This window comes from Acanthopagrus latus, chromosome 21, assembly GCF_904848185.1.
Source record: "Acanthopagrus latus isolate v.2019 chromosome 21, fAcaLat1.1, whole genome shotgun sequence".
NCBI lineage: Eukaryota > Metazoa > Chordata > Actinopteri > Spariformes > Sparidae > Acanthopagrus > Acanthopagrus latus.
Genome location: NC_051059.1, coordinates 17,008,621 through 17,030,486, shown reverse-complemented (window position 1 = coordinate 17,030,486; position 21,866 = coordinate 17,008,621). Strand labels below are relative to the sequence as shown.

Below are 21,866 nucleotides of genomic sequence, written 5' to 3'. Positions count from 1 at the left end.
GTCTAGCTAACACAGGAGACAACCTTTCAACAAATCAAGAGGCTTTGCTTACTTACCTATTAATCAAACGTCCATACTGACAGTTGTTTAATTTACACACAATGACATTTTGGTATAAAGAGGAGAAGAATTTTGGAGAACATCAAGATGTTCTTTTTTGCTATGCCAGTGAAGAAAAGGCTATGCTAGCTAACACTGCAGGTGCTTTGCTAACTGACCTTTTTATAGTTATACTGGCAGCTGTTTTTACATACATTACAAATTTTATTTAAAAGAAGAAAAAAAAGAAAAAAGAAAAGAAAATCTTTCTTGGTGAGCATGTTATGAAAACAGCCTTTGCATCCTCATGGTGCTTTCTTTTCGCTTTCTCTTTCTTTTACCAGTGTGAAAACTCTATGCTAACTGAAATAGTAAACAGCATGCTACAAGGTTAAAATATTTCAACTGACTTGTTTATCAAGTTCAAGCACAAGCTAAAATTAATGTCTACAGTGATTGTTCAAATGATGACATTTTTAAACAGCATTATATTGCTTCAAAAGCGCACAACACCAGGGATTCCTTGTAATGTAATGTAATTTTGTAGCATAGCATATTATATTCTTTCCAGATGCACCCTGAGTTTGTAAAGATACATTTTATTTGGAAAAATATTAAATGCCATATGACACTTTTAAATGCCGCAGTGACAACACGTTCTCGGAAAAACATGCTTATGATCTCACTGTGAATGCTAAGCTACGTGTATGCTATCGGCGAATGTACATGTCATTGTGTTTTCCATGTGTTTTGCGATTACGTGGTCTTTCGTGTAAGAAGATAATGCATCTGAAGAGACGCTGGTTTAATGATTGTAACGTTAGACTAGTATGACTATTCATACAGGAGAAATTGCGTAATTTCATTGATACAACCTATTTTTACACCTGCTGAGTGTCTTAAATCCTTAAAAAAACACATTTTAGGTGTTTGAGGGATCATGGGAGCTTCATGTAGCTTCTCTGGAGTCCTGGAAAAAAGCAAATTTTGAGAGAGAACAGAATGTACCATATTCTTGACCCGTCTGCCTCAGATGCTTGCTGTATATGGAACTGAATACTGGACGTGAATTGTATCATTCTCTGTGTCAACTTGTTAGATGGCAGTTGCTGTAGTGGAGTGGTGAGAGCGGCACATATGCATTATAGGAGAAAATTGTGAAATGACAGATTCCGGGTGTGATACTGAGGGAATGACTAACTAATAGGAGGGGTGCTCCAGGCTGTTAGCTTTGAAAAGCAGTTTTGCACATTACTTTATCTTGTCAATCAGATTCCTGGAATGGAAGAGGTGACTGATAACTTGAATTAATTATTTTCTTATTGCATGCATGTGTTAATTCATGTTAATTTATGTCCCTTACAGGCCCAAGCCAGAATATCCAGAGTAAAGCGCCACCTCTGGCACCCAGATCACCACACCACTCTCTTTGCATATATTTATATCAAATGAAAGACTTTTTTTTTTTTTTTTAATCCTGTTGGAACAAGGACTCGCTGCCAAATTTGATTTTTAAATGTACTTTTAAGCTGTTCATGCTTTACGTTTGCATTTTTTCTTAACAACTGAACGACATGGAGCGGTATTTACGGCTCTGATGGGATTTGAAAGTTACAGATTATTTTTTTTATAAGTAAATCCTGCCCCTCAAAACACATCCCCTTTTCTTAAAAAACCACAGTGGAATAATGCAGCACAGGGTCAGCACTCACGAGGCATGTACTCTCTACGTTGTCTAATTCTGTGTGTCATCGATTTTTTTTTTTCTTAAATATTTCGATTATGTTGCTCGTCATCCAAAGAAAGGTTCACATTCATAAACATAGCTGCTTTCCTCTTCGTTTTTATTAGCTGCGTCTAATCGCGCACAAGAGCAGCAGGAGTATGTGTATGTTGCACAGAACGCACTTTAAACAATTGCATTTTTCGCTAAACATCTTTAAACATTTTGACAAATTTAACTTCCCCCCCTGAACACAGAGGATAAGAGGAAAAACATTTCTCTGATGAGAACAGAAACAGCAAGAAGTTCTAACAAGGAAAAGCCTGCCAGGTGGCGAACTGGCTGCACCAACAGAACGCACAATCTGTCTGCTTCTCCTTCCAAACCATTGACAGCTGCCATCACCAGCCTTGCACACTCGCACTCAGTGGCTCCTCAGCTCCCTGCCCATCCCTCTTTAGTGTTTCCTGCTAACCTCAGAGACAGGGTCACCTGGCCCCCTAGTTGCCCGTCTGTGGGGCCCTGCTGGCCCCCTGGAGACCTGCCTGCATGGGGATGCATGGCTAACAGAGGTCTAGCAAATCCCCTTTAATATGCAAACCAAGGGGCTATTCCTTTGACCCGAGACCATAGCTTTTCTAACAGTGAAATCCAAAAAAATATTCAAGTGATGTAAAACGACGAGATTTGATGAGCAGTTTTTTGATCTGCTGGTTATTTGATACTGAATATTAACAGAGACAAAAACGGCACCAGATTCAGGTATTCTCCTCAACTAGGCGGCTTATTTTTGGTTTGATTAACAGGCAGGTTTTTATTTTTATTTTTGTTGGTTTGATTAAAGTAATATTCGGCACGACCGGATCGGACTGTGTTCTCTTACGACTATCTGACAAAAAAAAAAAAAAAATAGCAATCTACAGTTTTAACGTTTTAGTGGAATTGGAACGCCGTTTTCTCCACTGAGTAAAACCTAAGCGCGCAGATGCACAGAGGCTAAACTGAAGAGTGTTCCACAAAGCTAGCATTGCAACTGGGCTAAAAATAAAACCTGGCAAAGTTATTCTGATCCCTTATTGGTCCCATAGTTTGATTTCACATTTAGCATTTGCATTCCCCTCCGCATAAACATTTCATTCTTCCCCTCCCGCAGTACAATGAGACTTGAGTGACTTTGGCAGCAGATTTTGGATCGGTGCTCCTGAATCCACCAGTGTATGTTATCAGCAGGTAAACAAGCTTTCGAACAAAGCCATAATGGAACTGCAAGCGGCATAAAGAGGCTCATCTCAAAAGCTATACAACCCATCAAAGCTGGTGTCATTTCCTCAATACTGCACTGCAGCTGGAAAATGCATGGCTGTTAGTTACAGTTTAAATCGCCTGTCTATTTTCAGACACTTCAGAACTATTTGTATTGATTATTTACTCGTCAGTAAGCAGCCAGATTACCAAAATAAGACAACAGATTTGAATGTTTTCTGGATTCTTCTCCGTTTTTGTTTTGTGTGTAGGAAAATCAAAAAAAAAAAAACTGTGCCATGCACTAAATTAATGGGATTTGCACTATAGGGGTATTTGAATAATTATTTTCCCCACTGAAAATGAAATAGTTCTGTCTATATTTGGAGGGATTACGGATGGCACCGAACTTGGTGTGGAAAATAATTTGCCCTTTTAAACACGTAGTTAAGTTATATCCTACACTTCCTGCTCAGCAGATGCAATCTTGTTAACCACACGCCTGGATGCCTGTCACCAAACTTTCCACATATATTTGCCTTTTGGGCACGGCTCAGATGCACAAGTAAAAAAAAAGAAAACCTACGCACTCTCCTCCCAGTGAGTGGAGAAACCTCAAAGCCTCCCTTTCATACGCTGCATTATCTCTGTGGCGGTAATTATCCATAAAACTATGCCATCAGATGGTGATGATTTCCAATATGAACCCAATAAAAATGTGTTTAAATTTCGAATTATCATATTTATGTGGATATGTGTTACTAATAGTGATTATGTTTGTCATGTGGGTAGAAAATCAAGCATCCTTATATTGCGCATCCTCACATATTTCTCAGACATTTCATCACACGTTTAATCTGCCCCCTGTCTAAGATTTCCTACTGAACCTGTAGTCAAGGCAGAGAGAGAGAGAGAGGGGGGACAATAACGGATGAGATTATGAAGCATGTCTGTTAAAGCATGTCTGTTTGATCATCATTCTGTTTAGGTGAAGTTCCTCTTCTTGGTCTCTTCAGTCCCTGACAGCAGATATATAACCTAATCTCTTTCCCTAACCCTTTTCTTAGGCATGAATAGGGTGGAAATGTGATGGCATTAAGTCGATTTACTCCTTGGTTTGCAGTTTCAGCCTTAATGCCTCTTGGCTCTTCTTCAACACACTCGTTCCATTTAGATTCTCGGAAAAAAAAATCTAAATGTTATGTTAAGGCTTTTCCTATTTATTTTTCATTTATCCATCATTTGAAGTTCATGCATATATTTACTCCACAAATAATGCTTGTTTATTTGCAGCGCCCGTCTATCTGGTACAGCGTCGGAGATATTGGAGAAATCAAATACAACTTGTGCATTATCTTCAAATACGGAGGATATCGGTGACAAAGGGCGAGATCTGAGACTGTATGACATTCTTTGTGAGTTGTCTCTGACATCATTTTTGATATTTCACATTTACTCATCTAAACCTTAATTTAGCGCCTCCGGCACATGTTGACATGCGGAGAAAAGCCATTATAATGTGTCTTTGAATTTCAGCTGATGGCATTTGAGAGCTGCATTAATATATCCATCCTTTAACAATAATCGGAGTGCGCATGTGATGAATTTATGCTTTTTGTACATAAAAGTTAAGGTAACTTTTGAACTTTTTTTGTTGCATGATAGAGATAAAAGAGACCCATTTGAAGAAACTTCTATATGAAGCTATATCGTTAAGTTAAGATCTTCTCCTCACGAATTAATTAATTCGGTGTTAAGTTTAAAAAAAAAAAAAGCAGTCCAAAGGAAACAACGTTCATACATTCAGTATACTACTGACTCTAATTGAGAAGTGCAAGGAGCAATCATGTTGTTATTGTCTTGTGCTTTACAAGGTACAGAGTTTATTAATTATTATTAGTAACATTTTTTACACCAGGGTTTAAAAAGCCAAACTAGGGTTGGAGTGCGTTTATGCTACATTCACAGACTAAACAACAAAAAACAAGCTTTTTAACATATTAATAGAACAGTTACGGCAAAACTCAAAATCAGTATTCTCTTTAAAGTTAGCTTTTTTGAAATGTGATGTAATATGTTTCCATATAGGTTTGCATATGTACCATGTGAGCTTGTACTGATGACAATCTCAATTTTTAGTTTCCCATTGTTCACTTCCCATGTGTTTTTTAAAATTATTTCTTTGTAAAGCGCTTCTTTGATAAGTGCTACATAAAAAAAAAGATTATTGTTTATTGTTAAACAGGTTTGTAGCATAGTGTTTTAAATATAATGAGATTCAGCTGTTGTCATGTTGAATTAAATCATAAATTCCTGTTGGAATAAACACTGAAAAACAAAAACAGGGATTTTCACCACCACGTAAGTTATGATGCAAACAGCTAAACAACAGCAAATTGTGTGGTACAGTGCTGGAGATAAGCAGTCAAGTGTCTTAGAAAAGAAGTTTGATAGCGAGTCAAAGGCAGTTTTAATGGTGGAGCTAGCTAGAGACTACACATGGCAATGTTAAATCCCATTCAGCCTGATGAGAGTGACTCCCAGCAGCACTGAGCTCAGTGGGGGGTTGTAAACATTTACACTAAGAGCCTGTCCAGTGCACATGGCTGGTGCTTGCCAGCCACCTCGGTATCGAATGTTGTGTTGCATATTTTGTCATTCAGGCCTGTCCCGAAATTGTAGGAATCACACCATCAATTTATGAAGGAGCCATCCAAATGTGACAACAGGCTTATGCTAAATGGAGAAAATAGAGCTAAACATTGTTAAAACACCCCTAGACCCACATGGTAGAGAGTGCTCGGCGGAGAGCTGCTATGCTCCCCGCTGTGAACTGGGAAAGTGATGTTGGTGGGCTTCCTTCTCCATGAGGGCCGCATCGTTCTTGGGCCCCGATTTGAAGCCTTTTTGAAGTCTGTTTCCTGCAGCAGCGTGCCAACATTAATGTTTCCACAAAAGCAAAAACGCTAAATCAAATGAATACACTATACTGTGCTATTCCACGATGACTCTTGAATCCCAGAGAAAATTATAAAAGGCATCATTTAAAGTCATTTGCTGTATACGTACTAAAAGTCACAAATTTATTTATCTATTTTTTTTTTTAAATTTCATACTAAGCAATACAGTAAGGGTTCCTTGTTAGTTTAGACAGAAATCTAAATTGTCTTGATATAAGAAAACTTATACTGAGTGAATGCAATAATGTACTTTTGTTAGCATCATATATAATTCCCCAAATATGGAACAACAATAATTAGCAGTCATAAAAGAGCAGAATATGTTTGGGATCAATCCTTTATTGTTTCAAAACTCTATCTTTTACAATACAGTCATTTATTGTTACATGTGTGTTTTGATGGGTAATGTACAATGTCTTCTGATAATGAAACACAGTCACAAAGTTTTCCTTTCTACATATCAATAGTCTATGATAGTGAGAAGTTTGTGCTGATATATTTACTTAGTTCTGACAGCTCAATTAAACTTCCCTTTTCAAATCAACAAAAGCATTGTTTTTGAAAGTGCATTTCAAGGATTGCAAAGACGACTGTATCCATCAGTCAGCCATAATGTACATTTCAGTATTGACAGAGGGCCACACTGCTTTGTGAGTAACAAACAGCATTAACTACATTTCCAACTACAACATTTATCTGGATAAGTAAATCAAAGAAAATATATCAATATGCATGCCGTGAACATTCCTCCATAAACATTTATAATAAATGTATAATTTTTTTTATTTAATTATGTTGATAATGACACAGTATTTTCCACAAAAGGACAAATGCTGATAATGAGAACTAATATTTAACATCCAAATTTTGTTCAATTTTACACACAGGTCAAATGGCATTATGCCACAGTGTATAGGGCCATGCCCTAATAAAGTTAATAGCATTTGGTCCACGATAACAAATCTGGGTTTTAAAAAACAAACAAACAAAAAATGTGGTAGCAGGTGGGATTTCGAACTGAAACTCAAAGTATCATGATGATGATCCTAATTCCTTCCATTTTTAAGGTCTTTCGATTTTTCAAGTTATGTATTATGATGTGAAGTTTCTGTTCAAAAATTAAGCAATATAAATATACATTTTAGCTCAGTACTTGGCTATTATACTTTTCTGTTCCATGGAACAGCTTTCACTCTGTAGAACTTGGTTCCTAAAGGAACCTTGAACCTGTTCTGGGCCTGAACAAGACAAGAAAAAGAAGAAAGCATTGTTAGAAAAAAAAAAAAGGTGCATAAACAATCCAAACAGCATTACTGACACAGATCAATGCAACACCAGGGTTTTCCATATTATTATCATTAAAAGGCTTAGGTGCACTCAAAGTGGAGTGACTCAAAACTAACTAAATGAGTTTTCCCTGAACAAATGGTTGTAGTTAGTCCCCAGTGAACTTCTTTAGCAAGTTTTAGCATTAAGCTTTTCATGTGACCTTTATTTATTATTTGTTGTAGCTTTCCAATATTTTGTACACATATAAAATAATAGTCCAAATGAAATTGCTTTTTTTTTTTTTTTTTAAATAAAGAAGAAACTTTTCTTGGGGAAGACACCCAGTCCCCGGCCAAATTTGCACTGTAGTCTTCCACAAGCCAAGAGAAAACACTGGACACATCGAAAGATTAAACCCGGTGTGGAAACTGTCACTACAAATATTTATAAAAATATAAATATTTCCATGACCACACTTCATCTATATTATAATACCGATTCACAAATAATCATCAAAAAAAAGTTTAGAAAAAGAAAAAAACACTTCAGAAGATTTGTTTTGGCTTTATTACCTTTTTTGCCTGGCAATATTCTTTCTCCATCACCTTTCCAAGAACCCACGGCCGTCTTGATGTCCCTGATGCTAAACAACAAAAGCAAATCCACCTGTTCAATAAATACTCATTGAACAGCCCAGTTGATCCCAAATAAATGTTTATGTGTACGAAACTTCTAAAGCAAATTCTTGCCAAAAAAACACCCCATTTTTGGAGAACAAATGCGCATACATATACGGTGTCAGTATTTGAAATCCATTAATTTGCCTCTAATTAACAGCCATCCCTGATAAATATTTATTTTATCAGTAAATTAAAAATCAAATGTTAGCACTACAGCGATGACCATGATCACAAAGGGCGAAGGCGATACTGACCTGGTTTGAGGTCCAGTGCAGTGAGAGACTCTGAGTGGAGGAAGTAGAGGGTGGGACCCACTGTGAACAGCACGTAGTTGTCATGCCTTTCATCCAGGATGATTAGAACCAAATCGCCAACCTGGAAACTGAAGCACAAAAAGAAAGTGGACATGCATATAAAGGGATGATGACACAGAGTTCTGCAAACTGCTGACAAAAAAGACAACACATTAATGGTAATTACACAATAATGTGTATAATTACACTGCACGTTAATGGTGGTCAGAGTTTTAACTGAAAACCAAAAAAAAAAAAAAAAAAGAATGCTAACCACCACATTAGAAAGTGCATGTTGAGGCCATGTGTTATTTTTTTTTATTCACTTACTCTCTGATGGCGATTTTGTCTGAATGCCGTGACGACACAGACGACATGCTTTGAGACATCTACAAAGAAAAGGATTAGGCCAGCGTTACACATGTTACACTGAAGGAAAGACAATACTGGCTACACATCACTTCTGACCTTTAAGCAAGGAATAAGCAAAGTGAAGGCTTAGTAAATAGAATCAGCACTTTCACCATATTTAAACTACACTGTTATCGAATTTCAGTTTTATCCGTCTTTGTTAATCAATCATCAGGGCTGATAAATACATAAAAGATAATCCATTAAAGTATGAAGCTGCACAAATATTACATGTTTTTGTTTCAAGCACTGAACTTTATTGATATTCATCCCTCTACACCTTCTTCCTAAAAAATAATTTTTCTTCACTGAGCTCTTTGGCCTCCTGGGTCGGGATTTTACTCTTTGATGCTACTGCCACCCAGTGGAGCAGGTGTTACATAGCCTACAGAGACGATAAAGAACTGACCAGTCTTTGACTGAGGCGCTTGTTTTCTTCTTCCTTCATGTGTAAAGTCTGAAACATATATTAGATTAATTAAACACATAGGGGCATCCACAAACAGTGTCTTATGCTCTCAAATGGTAGTAAATACAGTGTGTCTATTTACCCGCTCAAGTAAGAGTATCCGCTGTTTCTCCTCTGACATCAGGATGTTATCACTAAGGAGAGAAAACATCACGTTTTTGATACGTTCCCACTGAATGCATTCTGGAGACAGTAAAAAATTATCCTCTAGAATTCTTAATCTTAATACATTAAAAACGTACACTGTCTTATCCTAGCCTGTCAAATGTCCTGTCTCTACATCCATTCTTGGATATTTTACACAATGACCATCTGAAATCTTTCTTTATGAAAGTAAAAGGGTTCTTTCTGTCAGTCACTGACATCCTAACTTCATGTCATCATAACAAAAGGCTCTATGCTGTGTATAAATGCAGGCACCCTTAGGTCTGCTGTAAGTTTTCTAGGGGTAAACAGTATATACCAATTGTGCAAAGCATATCAAATTACACAGTAAACTGAGTGGTAGAGGAAAATAAACAACCATTTTCTTAAAACTGTACAGCAGTCTAAATAAGCTCAATTCCCAGTTATTCGATAGTAGGAGATAACGACTATTTCATCACTGCTTCCAAATAAACTCTGTTCTAAAAAAAGCCACAGTGTGATGATGCAGAAAATATATTCTTAACCTCTGAATGAACAAAGTATGTCTGTAGTAATCTTTTTGAATTAGTTGTCGCTGTTGACAACAGCAGCATAATTACACAGGAAATCTACACTGCACTAAAGATTAAGAGTGCTGTATTTCAGTGATGTAAACCTTTTATTGTACGAGACAAACACGTTTCCACTCAACACAGTCACCTGATTATTGTCTTGTTTCTGCAGGAAACGGATCTCATTATCATGTCGCAGAAAAAGAAAACTTGGTTAACCAGAGTTCCATCACGGCTGATGAAACTTGATTTCCTGGCTATATACACTGTACAGTGTGTATGCAACAGATTTCTAAAGGGGAAGTGCAAGTTCATGACAAACAAAAGAGACTGTGGGAGCATAGCAGTAAGAGTAGCATGAAAAGATTTAAAGAGATGAAAACTGTATATAACTGCATGAAAGTGTTCAAATCTCAAATCCAATTCAAACTGAAAGCTCTATCTAAATAACTCAAGTCTCTACACTGACTGATAATTTGTAAAATTCATAAGCATATTATCAGTAAGGGAAAAAAAATATGTGCCTCCCCTTTGCACCTATTGTCCTGTAAGTGAACTGAGAGTAAAGGCATGTCAACACAGGCCTTAAACTGGTTATGGTAATGAATATATATGTTTTTACTTGAACCTGGTTTCTTCCCAGTAACCTTGTTTCTTGTGTGCATGTAAACTGTGCCACAAAAAACGTCTCTAACTATCAACAAAACCATGTTTATTGGGGAAAAGATGCTTACTGGACTGTCACCATGCTGGCCTCCACGGCTGAATCAACGTGCTCGTCTTCTCGAATGGCCGCCACAGAGGCCAGTCTGTCGGTTTCAGCCATGGACTCAGAGGAACAAGCCCCTGCTACAGGCAGAGGTCTACTAGCTGCTGCTCCGGCTTCTGGGAGCTCCTGAGCTGAAGGGTTAGTGGTGAAGAAGGCAGAGGAGACCAGTGCAGTGCTGCGCAGGCGGTTTAGCTCTTCTTCCAAGTGTTTCTTCTCCTGCATGACACTAGCTCGGTCCTCAGACAGAGTTTCTATCAGAGCTGCAACCAGTTCAGATAAATGAGAAACATTGACGGGCAAAACGAGACAATCTGTACATTCAACTTGAAAAAGGCTAATCTTAAAAATGGAATTAAGTATGAGAGGTTTCAAGATGAAATGTGCAACAACAGCGTCTTTCATTCAACAAAACAAATGATTTACTCTCTGCAGCACTCACCTTTGTCCTTCTCCTGCTGCTGGGTAACTATCCGCAACTTCTCTGTGAGCTCATTGATGATCTGCTCTTTCTTCAGTTTCTCGCGTGTTAGAACAGTGTTGAAATTAGTCTAGACAAACAAAAAATTACCATTACCCGACTTGTAACAAGCTCAACAGCAATTTTTCGGCGACAACAGGGATTTTAAACCAAAGCACAAATGTTTAGAGAGGAAGTTCCAACTGTGCAGATCAGCTTGCAGCCATGGGAGTTACAGTTGTTTGGTTGATTTTTTACCAATCTGTTTGATTTTTTTGCTTTGTTCTTTATCTGATCATTTCACCATGCATCATACCCAAGAACAAGAGACAAAAATGAAATGGAATTATTTTGGCTCAACTGTCATTTCAAATAATAGTAATCACAGTTCAATTATGTAATATTTTCTGCAAAACAAGTGTTTTACCAGCTCTAACTATGAGGGGTGGTGCAAGAAAGGGAGGTCTAATAACCATAACAGAGAGTCAGAGAAATCTTTGTAATCAATAAGTGATAAAATACACAACTAATTGCTGTGTGAAGAGAAAAACAAAACACCACGTTATACTGTCCCATGGGCATCTTTTGGTATGAAGCGATTACACAGACTGGTGCCAGCACAGAAAAAAAAAATGGACGAATAAAAGAAAGAACATCCTGCTGATTTATGAGGCTTAACTTGAAATTGAATGTAATTGGCTGAAAGTGAGTGTCAATAACGACTAAAAATTAGAAAGGTTTCACAAAATAAGTCTCCCTGCTACATAGCATTGCGTCAAGATGCAAATTAGCACCGTTTAACATATTACCACTGCACTACACTGCTCTTGATCCTATCCTTCTTGCACTCGGTTGCAAGTTTCTCTTTAAATTCATCTAGTTATAAGTAATGCAGTCTAGTACAACAGCCTGACAACACACACCTACTCTAATGGAGGCTTGGAAAATGTTGATTGAATAATTAAAAAGGTGTTTCTGAATACTAACCTAACTGATGTAAAAGTGACGGAAAAAATGTTCATCTCCCCGTCAACCTCTAAATGCTGAAGAGCTGAGCGGATCTTGATGCACTTAAGGCAATCCATTAGCTGTATCTTATGTGTGCAATATATGATAAGTTGCAGAAACAGCCTACAAGGAGATTAGATAAAGGTTCGATTCCACTTCACTTAACAGCACAAGACATTATTTTGCCCACCTATTTACAGCCCCCAACACAAACCTGCTGCTCTGCAATCAATGATGTCTTGAGATTCTGTATCTCCTCATTCTTCTTCTTCTCCAGGAGCTCCATCTGGGACTGCAGGGAGGCCCTCTCCTGCTGCAGCCGCTCTTGTAGAGCCGAGTCTAGAGACAGAGGTGCTCCAGCATCTGCACACCCCTCAGCATGCAGCGACAAGCCCTCTTCACTGAAAGACACGGAACAAACTTGAAGTCTGAGCATGGAGCAACGTTATCTGGTCATACAAGCACACACACAAATACTAAAGGGAAAGGTTCATTCTCAATTAACAGTACAATGTATTGTTTGCTTATCTATCCCCACATTTCCTTTCATTGTATCATTCTAAATGCAAGCAGATGAAATGTACAAAACCTGTTCACTTCAGCTTGTAACTTTAAAAACAAAAACACAAATCAAACATTTACCTTTTTGAGGATCGTCTCTCCTGAAGCTCATTCTCAAGTTGTCTGATTTTGTCTGACAGTCTCTTCTCCATTTCCTCCTTCTGCTGCTCTAACTCTTTCAAGGCATCTGGAGATACAACCTCTAAATCTTTCTCGGCTGCTTGTCTGTCCTGCTCTAGTTTTTTGGACAGCAGGTCATTTTCTGCCTGCAAATTGCTGATAACAGTCCTCAACTCCTGCTCCAGTTCTTTGAAACCCCTCGACTGCTTTTCTTTCTCTTCACTCAGAGTAGCAATTTGCTGGTCAACTTCCTGCTTAAGTTTCAGTTGCTGCTCTGCATGGTTCCTCTCAGCGTCCTGGGCTTGCTGCTGCAGGGAGGAGAGCTCGTTGCGCAACAAAATGGTCTCTTCATCGTGTCTGTCCACCAACTCTGAGATGCAGTGGTCCTTCTCGATCCTCATGAGAGTCCTCAGCTCTGCTAGGTCCACTTCATACTCCTCATTTTTTACCTGAAGCTGTTTTTTGATACCTGCCAACTCTTCGCTAAGGACTTTGGTCTCAGCCTCTACCTGGGACTTCACAGTCTCAGCCTGCTGCATCTTGAACTCCTCAAATAAGCGCCTCATCTCTTCTGTCTCCGACTCTTTGAGGGCGAGCTCAACCTCTACCTTGCAGCGGAGTTCTGCAAGCTCAGTACAACGAGCCTCCAAGTCCTTTATTTGTTTGTCCTTCTCTCTAAGCACACTGTCATGGTGATCGCCCGCCTCGCTTAACTTTGCACTATTTTCAGCAACCAGACGTTCCAGAGCCTCCTGGTTATCCTTTGTTAGGGTCTCCAGTTCTGCCTTGTGTTCCTCCTTCATTCGCTCCTCGAGCTCCTTTAAGTGGGACTGCTCAACAACTTCCAACTCCTGCCGAATCTTCTGCTGGCTACGTTCGATCTCAAAGTGTAGATTCTCAAGCTGGCTGGTCAGAGAGTCTCTTGAAGCTGACAGCGTCTTGATCTCTTCAGCTTGATCATTCACCGTCTGCTCAAGGTTCTTGATCCTATCCTTCTGGTTACTGTCCGTTTCAACCCATCGCTCCTTCTCATTCTCAAGCTGAGTGAGTTCTTTCTCTTTGCGCTCCATAAGCCCCTCCAGCTCCAGCATTGCGCGTTGGACATCTCTGACAATATTCTGGTTTACTTGGTTTTCCTCCGTTAGTGTTTGAACATGCTTCTCAAGCTCTTGTCGAACAGAGAGAAGCTCACTTTGATGCTGCTCCTTCAGTTCCTGTTCATGGGTCTGGCAGATGTTATCCACAATGTTGCGCACCTCCGTGGTCATACTCCTCAAGACAAAGCCAAAGTCATGTTGTTCTTTTAATACCATGCCTCTTAAGTGACAGAGGTCATCCTTAACACTTCTCAAGTTGGAATGGGACTCCTCAGCAGCTGATCGGTACTTGTCGACAGCTTGTTTCAGGACAGTTATCCTTGAGTTTTCCCTCTCTAGTATAGTGGTGTCCTGCATACGCTTGTTGTCAATAGCATTGATGACTGAAGAGTACAGTGACTCCACCATCATTTCAGGGCTAGTTGGATCACTGATGGGGTTTGGTGAGGTCAAGTTCTCTTCAATCACAAATTCATTAACAGCAGACATAAAATCAGATTCAGGGCTCTCTGCTAGAGAATCCAAGTCAAGAGAGCCCTGCTGCAGGACTGGATCCATGTTTGGATGGCCAATGGTTTCAAAGTCAAATGTTTGTGCATCTATGCTGTCTGGGGATAAGTCCTCCAGAGGAGCTGGGACGGGAACATGTAGGGGCTGGCAGCTGGGTCCATGAAGGCTAAGTGATGGAGGGGTTTTGGAGGACATCGGTGTTGTGGTCCCAGGTACGCTCTCAGTCTGTGGGGTCAGCACAGTTGATCTGTGAGCACTCCGACAATAGGATTCCTGCAAAGACAGAACAGATGAAGGGAGAAGGACAGAGGTGAAATACCTCAACAAAAGCAAAATCACGCAATGTATAATAGGGCTTCAACTTACAATTATTTTCATTATTGATTAATCTGCTGATTATCGTCATGAATTAACTGTTTTGTCCATAAAAAAGTCAGAAATGCTTGTCATAATACCAAAATAAAGTCTTTAATTTGCTACTTTTGTTTACTCTGCAGTCCCAAACCCCCAAAACTCTTAATTTTAAATTGCAAAGAGCAAATCCAGCAGGATATATTAATATGTTTAAGATGTAAAACCAGCTATTTTTTCCCCACAATTTTCCTTTAAAAAAGACTAAATTGAAAAGATACATTTGTAAAACATTCTTAATCAATCAATCAACTAATTGTTTCAGTATCAATGTAGAAAAAATTCCTAATGTGAACATAAACCAGGCTATGTACATTTCTACTTATTAATAACAAAATAAAAGGTTGCTGAAGAAGCTGCTGTTACCCTTTGTTCACTTAGCAGGTCAGTAATAGTTTGAGACATTTCATCCACACTCTGTGCAGCTTGGACCAGCTGGTGAAGCGTCTCTACATGTCGATTTAAGGGCTCAAAGTCACACATGGTGGGAACCCTGTAGAAAGAAAAAAAGAACATATTTTTTAAAACAAGGTTGAGGTTTTCCTCAACTACAGTCACAGTGAAGGTCTGCAAGTTAACGCTGCAATGACTGGGTTCAGGGTCCAAAACCATCTAAACAACTTTAGAAATAATTAAATAATTTTCAGCTTCAACATAATCTTAACAACAATCTGTGTATTTTATGTGTAGTTTCGTGAACCGCTGAGCAACCCAGCCCTTCCTCACCAAACACACGCAGTATGATTTTACAGACTATAATTTCACTAAATTGCAGTGTTGATCTACTTTGGTTTGACCAATTTTCTACAAGTTTTTCTCAAGACTCTTTTGAGAAAATTTGTCCCTATCTTATGGCCACTCTGGGTTAGAGAAATGTCAAGTTTATACTTAAAACTAGTTAAAAAGCTGAGGACAGTGACTTACATTAGGAAAGGCTGCACCTCTAAAGGACAACAAGATTTCAAGTACTGCAGGTCCTCAACAGAGATGTCTGGAAGTTCATCATCAAACCTTCTGGGCTTTCGTGTCTATACCGATCATAAACAAAGCAAACCAGGAGACCGCTTAGAATACATTGGAAATAATGTACATGATAACGACTTGGTCAAAGACTTAAATTATAACTTACACAAAAGGATGTTGGAGGCCATGAATCAAGTCCTCTAAACAAACGATTTCTGAGAAAAGACTTCCCTGAAACAAAATAAGTACAATAATCAAATTGTGATCTTGGTTTGAACGAGTTATTTTACAAGAACAATGCAAAAGTCATCAGGTTAGAGTTTTCTAAGGGCACTTACTAAAGAGTTTCCCAAAGGATTCCCTTTTGAACTTCTCTGCCTCATACAGTAGTTTTCCATCCTTCACAAGTGCATACGCCCACTGAAAAGAATAATTGTGAAGATTTTAACAACAAATTCATAATTCTTTTTCTGAACAGAGTAATTAAAGTTCAAAGGTGTTATCAATTATGCTATGCTAACATCAAGCTTTTTAAAGACACTGCAATGGACAAATGAAAAATGAAAGCAAAAATGTGCACACAGAAATGGTTTCCTGTTGCATCAACTACATAAAAATATTAAGAAAACAGAGACACAAACAATCCTAAATCAGAGGAAAGAGAGGACAGATATGAGCTTATTCCCCAGTCATCATAAGTTGAAGTGTGATTTACACACAGGAGACTTCAGCAAAGATTCAAAGAGCTGATAAAGTTTCAGCCTCATGCTAATGCATGGGAGTGTTCACCAATAGCAAAACTTCCAACAAACCTGCGTTACACTCCGAGTCCTTCATGAACCTACTAAATAGGATGTTCCACATGAAAGGGTGCCGGCAAAGACACAGGACAGCCATGCTAAATGAAAAGCAGGCTTTCTCCCCAAAAGACAAAAAACAACAAACGACCAAAAAAGGCTTACAGTTTACTTAATCGTCAAGCAACAGTAAACAACATAATAAGTCTGTTCTCTCTTCATCATGGTGGCAAAGTAAGAGAACGCTCCCAATTAGAGAAGAATATGTAAATTATGTCCTCAGCACTAAACAAGCCCAAAAGCCAAAGACTCATTAAAGCGAAAGAGTTCACCTCTTTGTATCTCTATGTCTGGACACACGATTAGTGTCCGATTTAGCACTGACCTCTCTGTAATGGCGCATAAACATTTTTCTCCTGACGACTTCCACCACTGCCAAGCAGTACATCTGGGGCACCGTGCTGAGGGCGTCCACCACCCTCACTCTCTCGATCAGCTCCGTCAGAAGTCTGAGTAGAGCCTGAAGCTTCTCGCCATCCTGGTCTGCATGAAGCATCACGTAGCAGCACCATCTAATGCAAAATCAGGAGCACCAATAAAGTTGCAAACACGATTCTCTTGATTTGGGAAATATCAGTAAGCATAACATAGAACAAGCTAAAAGAGAGGAAGTGGTTTTGAGTCTTACTTGAGTCGGACTTGAAGGTTGTTTGCAAGCTCTTGTTTGGCAGTGGTGCACTTCTTTTTGATGTCCAGCAGCTTCCTGTGGTTGTTCAGCATGATCATCAGCTGGTTGGTGTGACTCAAACACAAGTCTGGCAGAACAGATGTATCCTTCAGGTTTTCAGCCCGCTTCTGATTGGCCAAAAATCCCTATCAGAGACAGAGAGAACATATCAGCATAATTCATTAAAAATAGAAAATACACACCGCAGGTTAAATTGTATTTATCTCTCTTTGCGTACCTGAGCAAGTTCTTTTTGTTCGTTCACCAACTTCTTACAGCTTGCAATCATTTGGTCTAGCGCATACAACCTGTCCTCGAGCCCTTTGATGGCTTTCATGTTTTGATTATCTAGCTTGGCAATAGTGTCACGACAATCTGTCAGGAAGGGCTGAATGATCCGTGGGTCGAGCTGAAAGAAACATTTCAGTCAAGAATTTTTCCACCACAATACATGGCTACTTATTCACAACTCTATTTACATGTCTATTCATACAACTGTGACTCACCCTATTGATGGAATCAAAGCACTTCCTCACAACAGATTCCACATCATTGGGTCTGTCTTGCACATTGATCCAGTCTAATAGTGTGACATTGAAGCTGGACGGGTTGGCAAACTCTGGAGTGTCATCGTCGTCATTGTCGTCGTCATCATCATCGTCATCCAAAAGTGCAGATCTCAGCCCACCACTATCAGTCATTTCATTTGTTTCCTTGTCTCCAGCTGGTCCACACGTGGCCATCCCCGAGGCTGAGAAGGAGGCTGATAACTTGGAGGGCCTCTTTGCACCATCACTGCAGAGCACAGAGTCTGTGGACTTTTCTTCTTCTGTCTCATCTGAATCCTTTCCTGGGGTTGAGCTGGACTTCTCCATGCTCTCTCTGTAGCTGTGTCTTGTTAAACATTCCAGCAGAGGTATCCTGGCCATTACTGAAACTGCTGTCCCTAATCTGTAATCAGAGTAAAACATGTATTAAGACATCGAGATCATTTCCTTTATATATTACTTGCATGCATTTACCACTAATTCAGATATTCGTTTGCACTACAATTGTGATTAAATCATTTTAAATTGGCATTATTTACCATTACCGTTACATTTCTTATTTTATAACTATTTCATAAGATAAGCAAATTAAAAAAATACCATGTCCTCCTTGTTTAGAGGACTTCTTACTTTGTAAGTTTGACCTTAATTTCTTCCAGGTCATTTTGATAATTTGCATACGACGTGTCAAATTTCATGAGTAACTTCTGATAAGACAGAGTGCAGTCATCCAGATTAGCCATAATTGCAGCCCAGCCTTGGTGTTGAAGGTGTTCATCATGAACCAAACGTTCACAGAAAGAGCTAAGTTTGTTGGCAACTTCAAACATTTCCTGGAGAGGCAAAGAGAAAAGACAAACAAACAATTTCAGGGAAATTTAGGAGTATTCCATAGTTAACTGATAAGTTAACATGATTTTATATTATACTTGAAGAGATACATGTCATAAAAAAATAATTACCAGAGCAAGTTGTGTTCGTGAGGCAACAGTGTGAAAGACAGCTGGCATCAGTAGAGACTCCTCCACCTTAACCTGAATCTCACTCTCAATCGAGAAGGTGGTTTTGGGGATCGTTGGATCCCGGTCACACAAGATCATCTCTTTGTTGAACAGGAATATGGGGTTGGTTTCCTAAAGATCAACAGTAAGACATCAGTAAATGGAACATTACATACACAGCTAGTATACCCTCAAGGGAAATATAAAACATCTGAACAAATTGTATAAACATACAGTGCCAGCACTGTAGCTGCAGACACGCCTCTCTGCAGCCATACATTCCCCTCCATTGACAACAAGGACTTGATGTTGAGTTGCAATCTTGTATTTGGCTTGGATGGCATGTTTAAGCTCCAGTACACTAAGACAAAGGAAGAATATATGTAGGTTACTACAGCAAAGATGTGCTGACAACTACTTCTAACAAAAATTGGTGAAATGCCGGCTTCTTACGTTTGGACAGCGAGATCAGTGTCAAATGTCAATGTGCTGCCATTGTTGACCTGGAACACATACAACTTCATGTTGAATCTCCCAGAGTTCTCGGCACTTGCCTGTCTTGCTCATTTAGTCATTCAAGGCCAACCTGTGGAAAAATACAAAACATGAATGTAAATGAGATCACTGATAATCCAACTTTTTGCATTTTATTAAGCTTTAATTTTGAATAAGTAAATACAATCTGGTGAGAGATGAGAGATTACTCAAATCATGAAGACATCAAACTTGACGAATGCCTACAAGTGTGTTTTCTTACTACAACATAGATATGTACATATGTCATCCATATCATTATAAGGATCTTTTTCAATATATATATTTTTTTAAGCTCAAACAAAAACAGACCAACATGACATGAACTCATTTCACAGGAACTTCTGACGCCTTTGTTGTCTACTGAGTTACGAGCTTGGAAGCTGAGTCACCTTGTGGTTGGTTACAGGCTACGGTCAAGTGTTAAATATGTAAGAAGTCATTTAATATGGTTGTCTGATGTACGACAAAGACAAACTTTCAGAACTGCCAGAAGAAGTAGACAGCTCACATTGGTTGATGTTTTTCTGTTAATTGGCTAGCCAGAACTCTACACCAATGATATGACAAGCTACATATATTGAAAACTAGCGTGGTCAAAGCGAACAAACCACTAGTTGTTAAGTGTTGTTAGCGTGACAATATAAAACACCTCACCTGCTAAGTTGCTATCACAGACTACGCGAATGTCCGTTAGCTATTCACCGTTAATAGCATTTTGTACGTCTGTTGGCCTCCCATCATTTAGGGTTTCCCCGAGAGAAAATGTGTATGTTTACTGTTTTGTTCAGGAGAACACCTACTCAGAGTTGAAGGCCTCCTGTTTATCTTGGGTACAGTGCCAAACAAGGGGCCACCGGCAGCTGCTAGCGCGTTAGCTGGTCAATAATAACCCGCTGACTGGGCTAACTGGCTATTAGCTAACACAGCTGTCAGGCTAGCGCAGGACAGCTATTTCTAACGTCGATGAATTTGACAAATGTAACAGGAATCCGCAATACGACCCACATAATCAGCTAAAATGTATATTTGTGTAAGAATGACATCACGCACTGAATTAATTAAATAAATGCTGCAGTTTCCTTACCTCACTTTGCTCGCATCTCCCCGTTCTTGTCTCCACCTCGTCTGGGCGAGTTGGCTAGCTCACAAGCTAGCAACTGAGCTAGCTAGCTAACCTGTTTTAGCTTGGCATACATATAGCTAGCTTAGCGAGCCACTTAGCTTACGTTAGCTAGACTAAACTAGACTAGAATGGGTGACAACCATGGTTAGTTACACAGATTAGCCATACTGCTGCTCTAGAAATGTCGTATTTGGTAAACTGCGGCCGAAAGGTGTAACACACGGACAAAACCACCAGTTGTTTACCTCAGGTAGCTAACTACGCTAACACCCTCTCAGTAGCTCTGTCTGTTTTGTTGTTGTCATCTGCTAATGGGCGGTCCGTGGACGATTCGTTCGACAGTGACAGATGAAAGCTAGCGCAACACAGCTGTCTTGTGAGCTAGGTCAATTTACCTTATTATAAATTTTAGTTACGTTAACTTATGTGCTGTGCGTTTTGTTCTGAATTTGTTTACATATTAATAGTTTTTCAAAAATAGATGTAGTCATCTGCATTGAAGTCTCGTTAGCCTGAGATACAAGTCTATTTTTTTTAAACATTTGAATGTAGTTGTTATAATGACTTTATTTCGTTATATGAATCTGCTTCATTTACATTAACTTTACTTTGAATGCATGTAGCTATTTCATACTACTTGCAGCACAACATGAAAATAATAATAATAAATAAAGTTTGGTCAGTTTTGTAAAGATAACCTGCTGTTTTGTTATTTTTTGTTTTGCTGACATGATTCGAAACCCTGCTGGTGTCAGTAAAATGAATCAGCCACTGAGGGAGGACGTCACCCTGAAAAGGTTCAAAAGATTCGGCTCTTAAATCGGAGTCGGACTTCCCATCATCAGACGCGTTCGTCACTGTGCTTCTCCAGGTGCATTCTGGGAAAATAACGGGGGGAAAAAACGCTGTGGAGTGTTTTGCTGCAACATGAGAAGGGGTGTGGTTAATGTGAGGCTGCAGTGTGTGGAGGATCCTATTTTTTGCTGCAGAGAGGAGGTAGTTTAGGGGTTTAATCTTCAGCTGTTGTGGAGTTTATTTTTAAATAGTAACTTGTCATGTCTTGTGTTTTCTTCATTGTGCATTGTATTCACGGTAGGAGACATGAAAGGGAATATGCTGGGAAAAAATGAAAACATTAATGAATAAAGAACACAAAGTGCAAAGTTGTAGCACATTTCCGAAAAAAAAAAATCACAGAGGGAAGGGACATAAACGCATGCGCCACACAAACAATCAATGCATTTTATTATTTTGAGTGTGCATTTATTATTGAAGACCACAATCAATCCGAATGATGGGCTGCTGTCATTCAACCCATTTTTGCACTCCAGCCTGAATGCTATTAAGAAAGGCCAAATACCAGTTGCTGCCAAGTAGATAAACAAATAGTTTCCAAGTGTTTGTCAAAAACGGTAGTACAGTATTATATTGTACATAGTATTTTATTCTTTCT

At 39.0% G+C, this 21,866-nt stretch overlaps 2 protein-coding genes across 3 annotated transcripts in view; both read right to left on the bottom strand.

Moving 5' to 3' along the window:
- st18 (ST18 C2H2C-type zinc finger transcription factor) overlaps positions 1-630 on the bottom strand; it is a 44,757-nt gene extending 44,127 nt beyond the window's left edge. Inside the window, exon 1 of one of the 2 annotated variants that reach the window (XM_037083164.1) lies at positions 57-630. The gene's annotated coding sequence lies outside the window, so the exon portion shown is untranslated. The remainder of the gene's footprint in view (positions 1-56) is intronic. The other variant, XM_037083160.1, reaches the window with a different exon arrangement.
- A 5,653-nt stretch (positions 631-6,283) lies between these two features.
- On the bottom strand, positions 6,284-21,079 carry rb1cc1 (RB1-inducible coiled-coil 1). The gene is made up of 23 exons (XM_037083155.1): positions 20,375-21,079; positions 19,207-19,339; positions 18,988-19,114; positions 18,715-18,885; positions 18,383-18,585; positions 17,711-18,155; positions 17,443-17,613; positions 17,166-17,350; positions 16,863-17,049; positions 16,019-16,100; positions 15,847-15,911; positions 15,642-15,745; positions 15,084-15,210; positions 12,661-14,579; positions 12,233-12,419; positions 10,993-11,101; positions 10,519-10,813; positions 9,169-9,220; positions 9,027-9,074; positions 8,537-8,595; positions 8,168-8,295; positions 7,806-7,876; positions 6,284-7,202 (listed from the first exon to the last, which is right to left on the bottom strand). Exons 2-23 carry the CDS (start codon positions 19,275-19,277, stop codon positions 7,125-7,127), a joined length of 4,884 nt encoding a protein of 1,627 aa, XP_036939050.1. The 5' UTR covers positions 19,278-19,339; positions 20,375-21,079; the 3' UTR covers positions 6,284-7,124.
- Between the last annotated feature and the right edge of the window lie 787 nt (positions 21,080-21,866).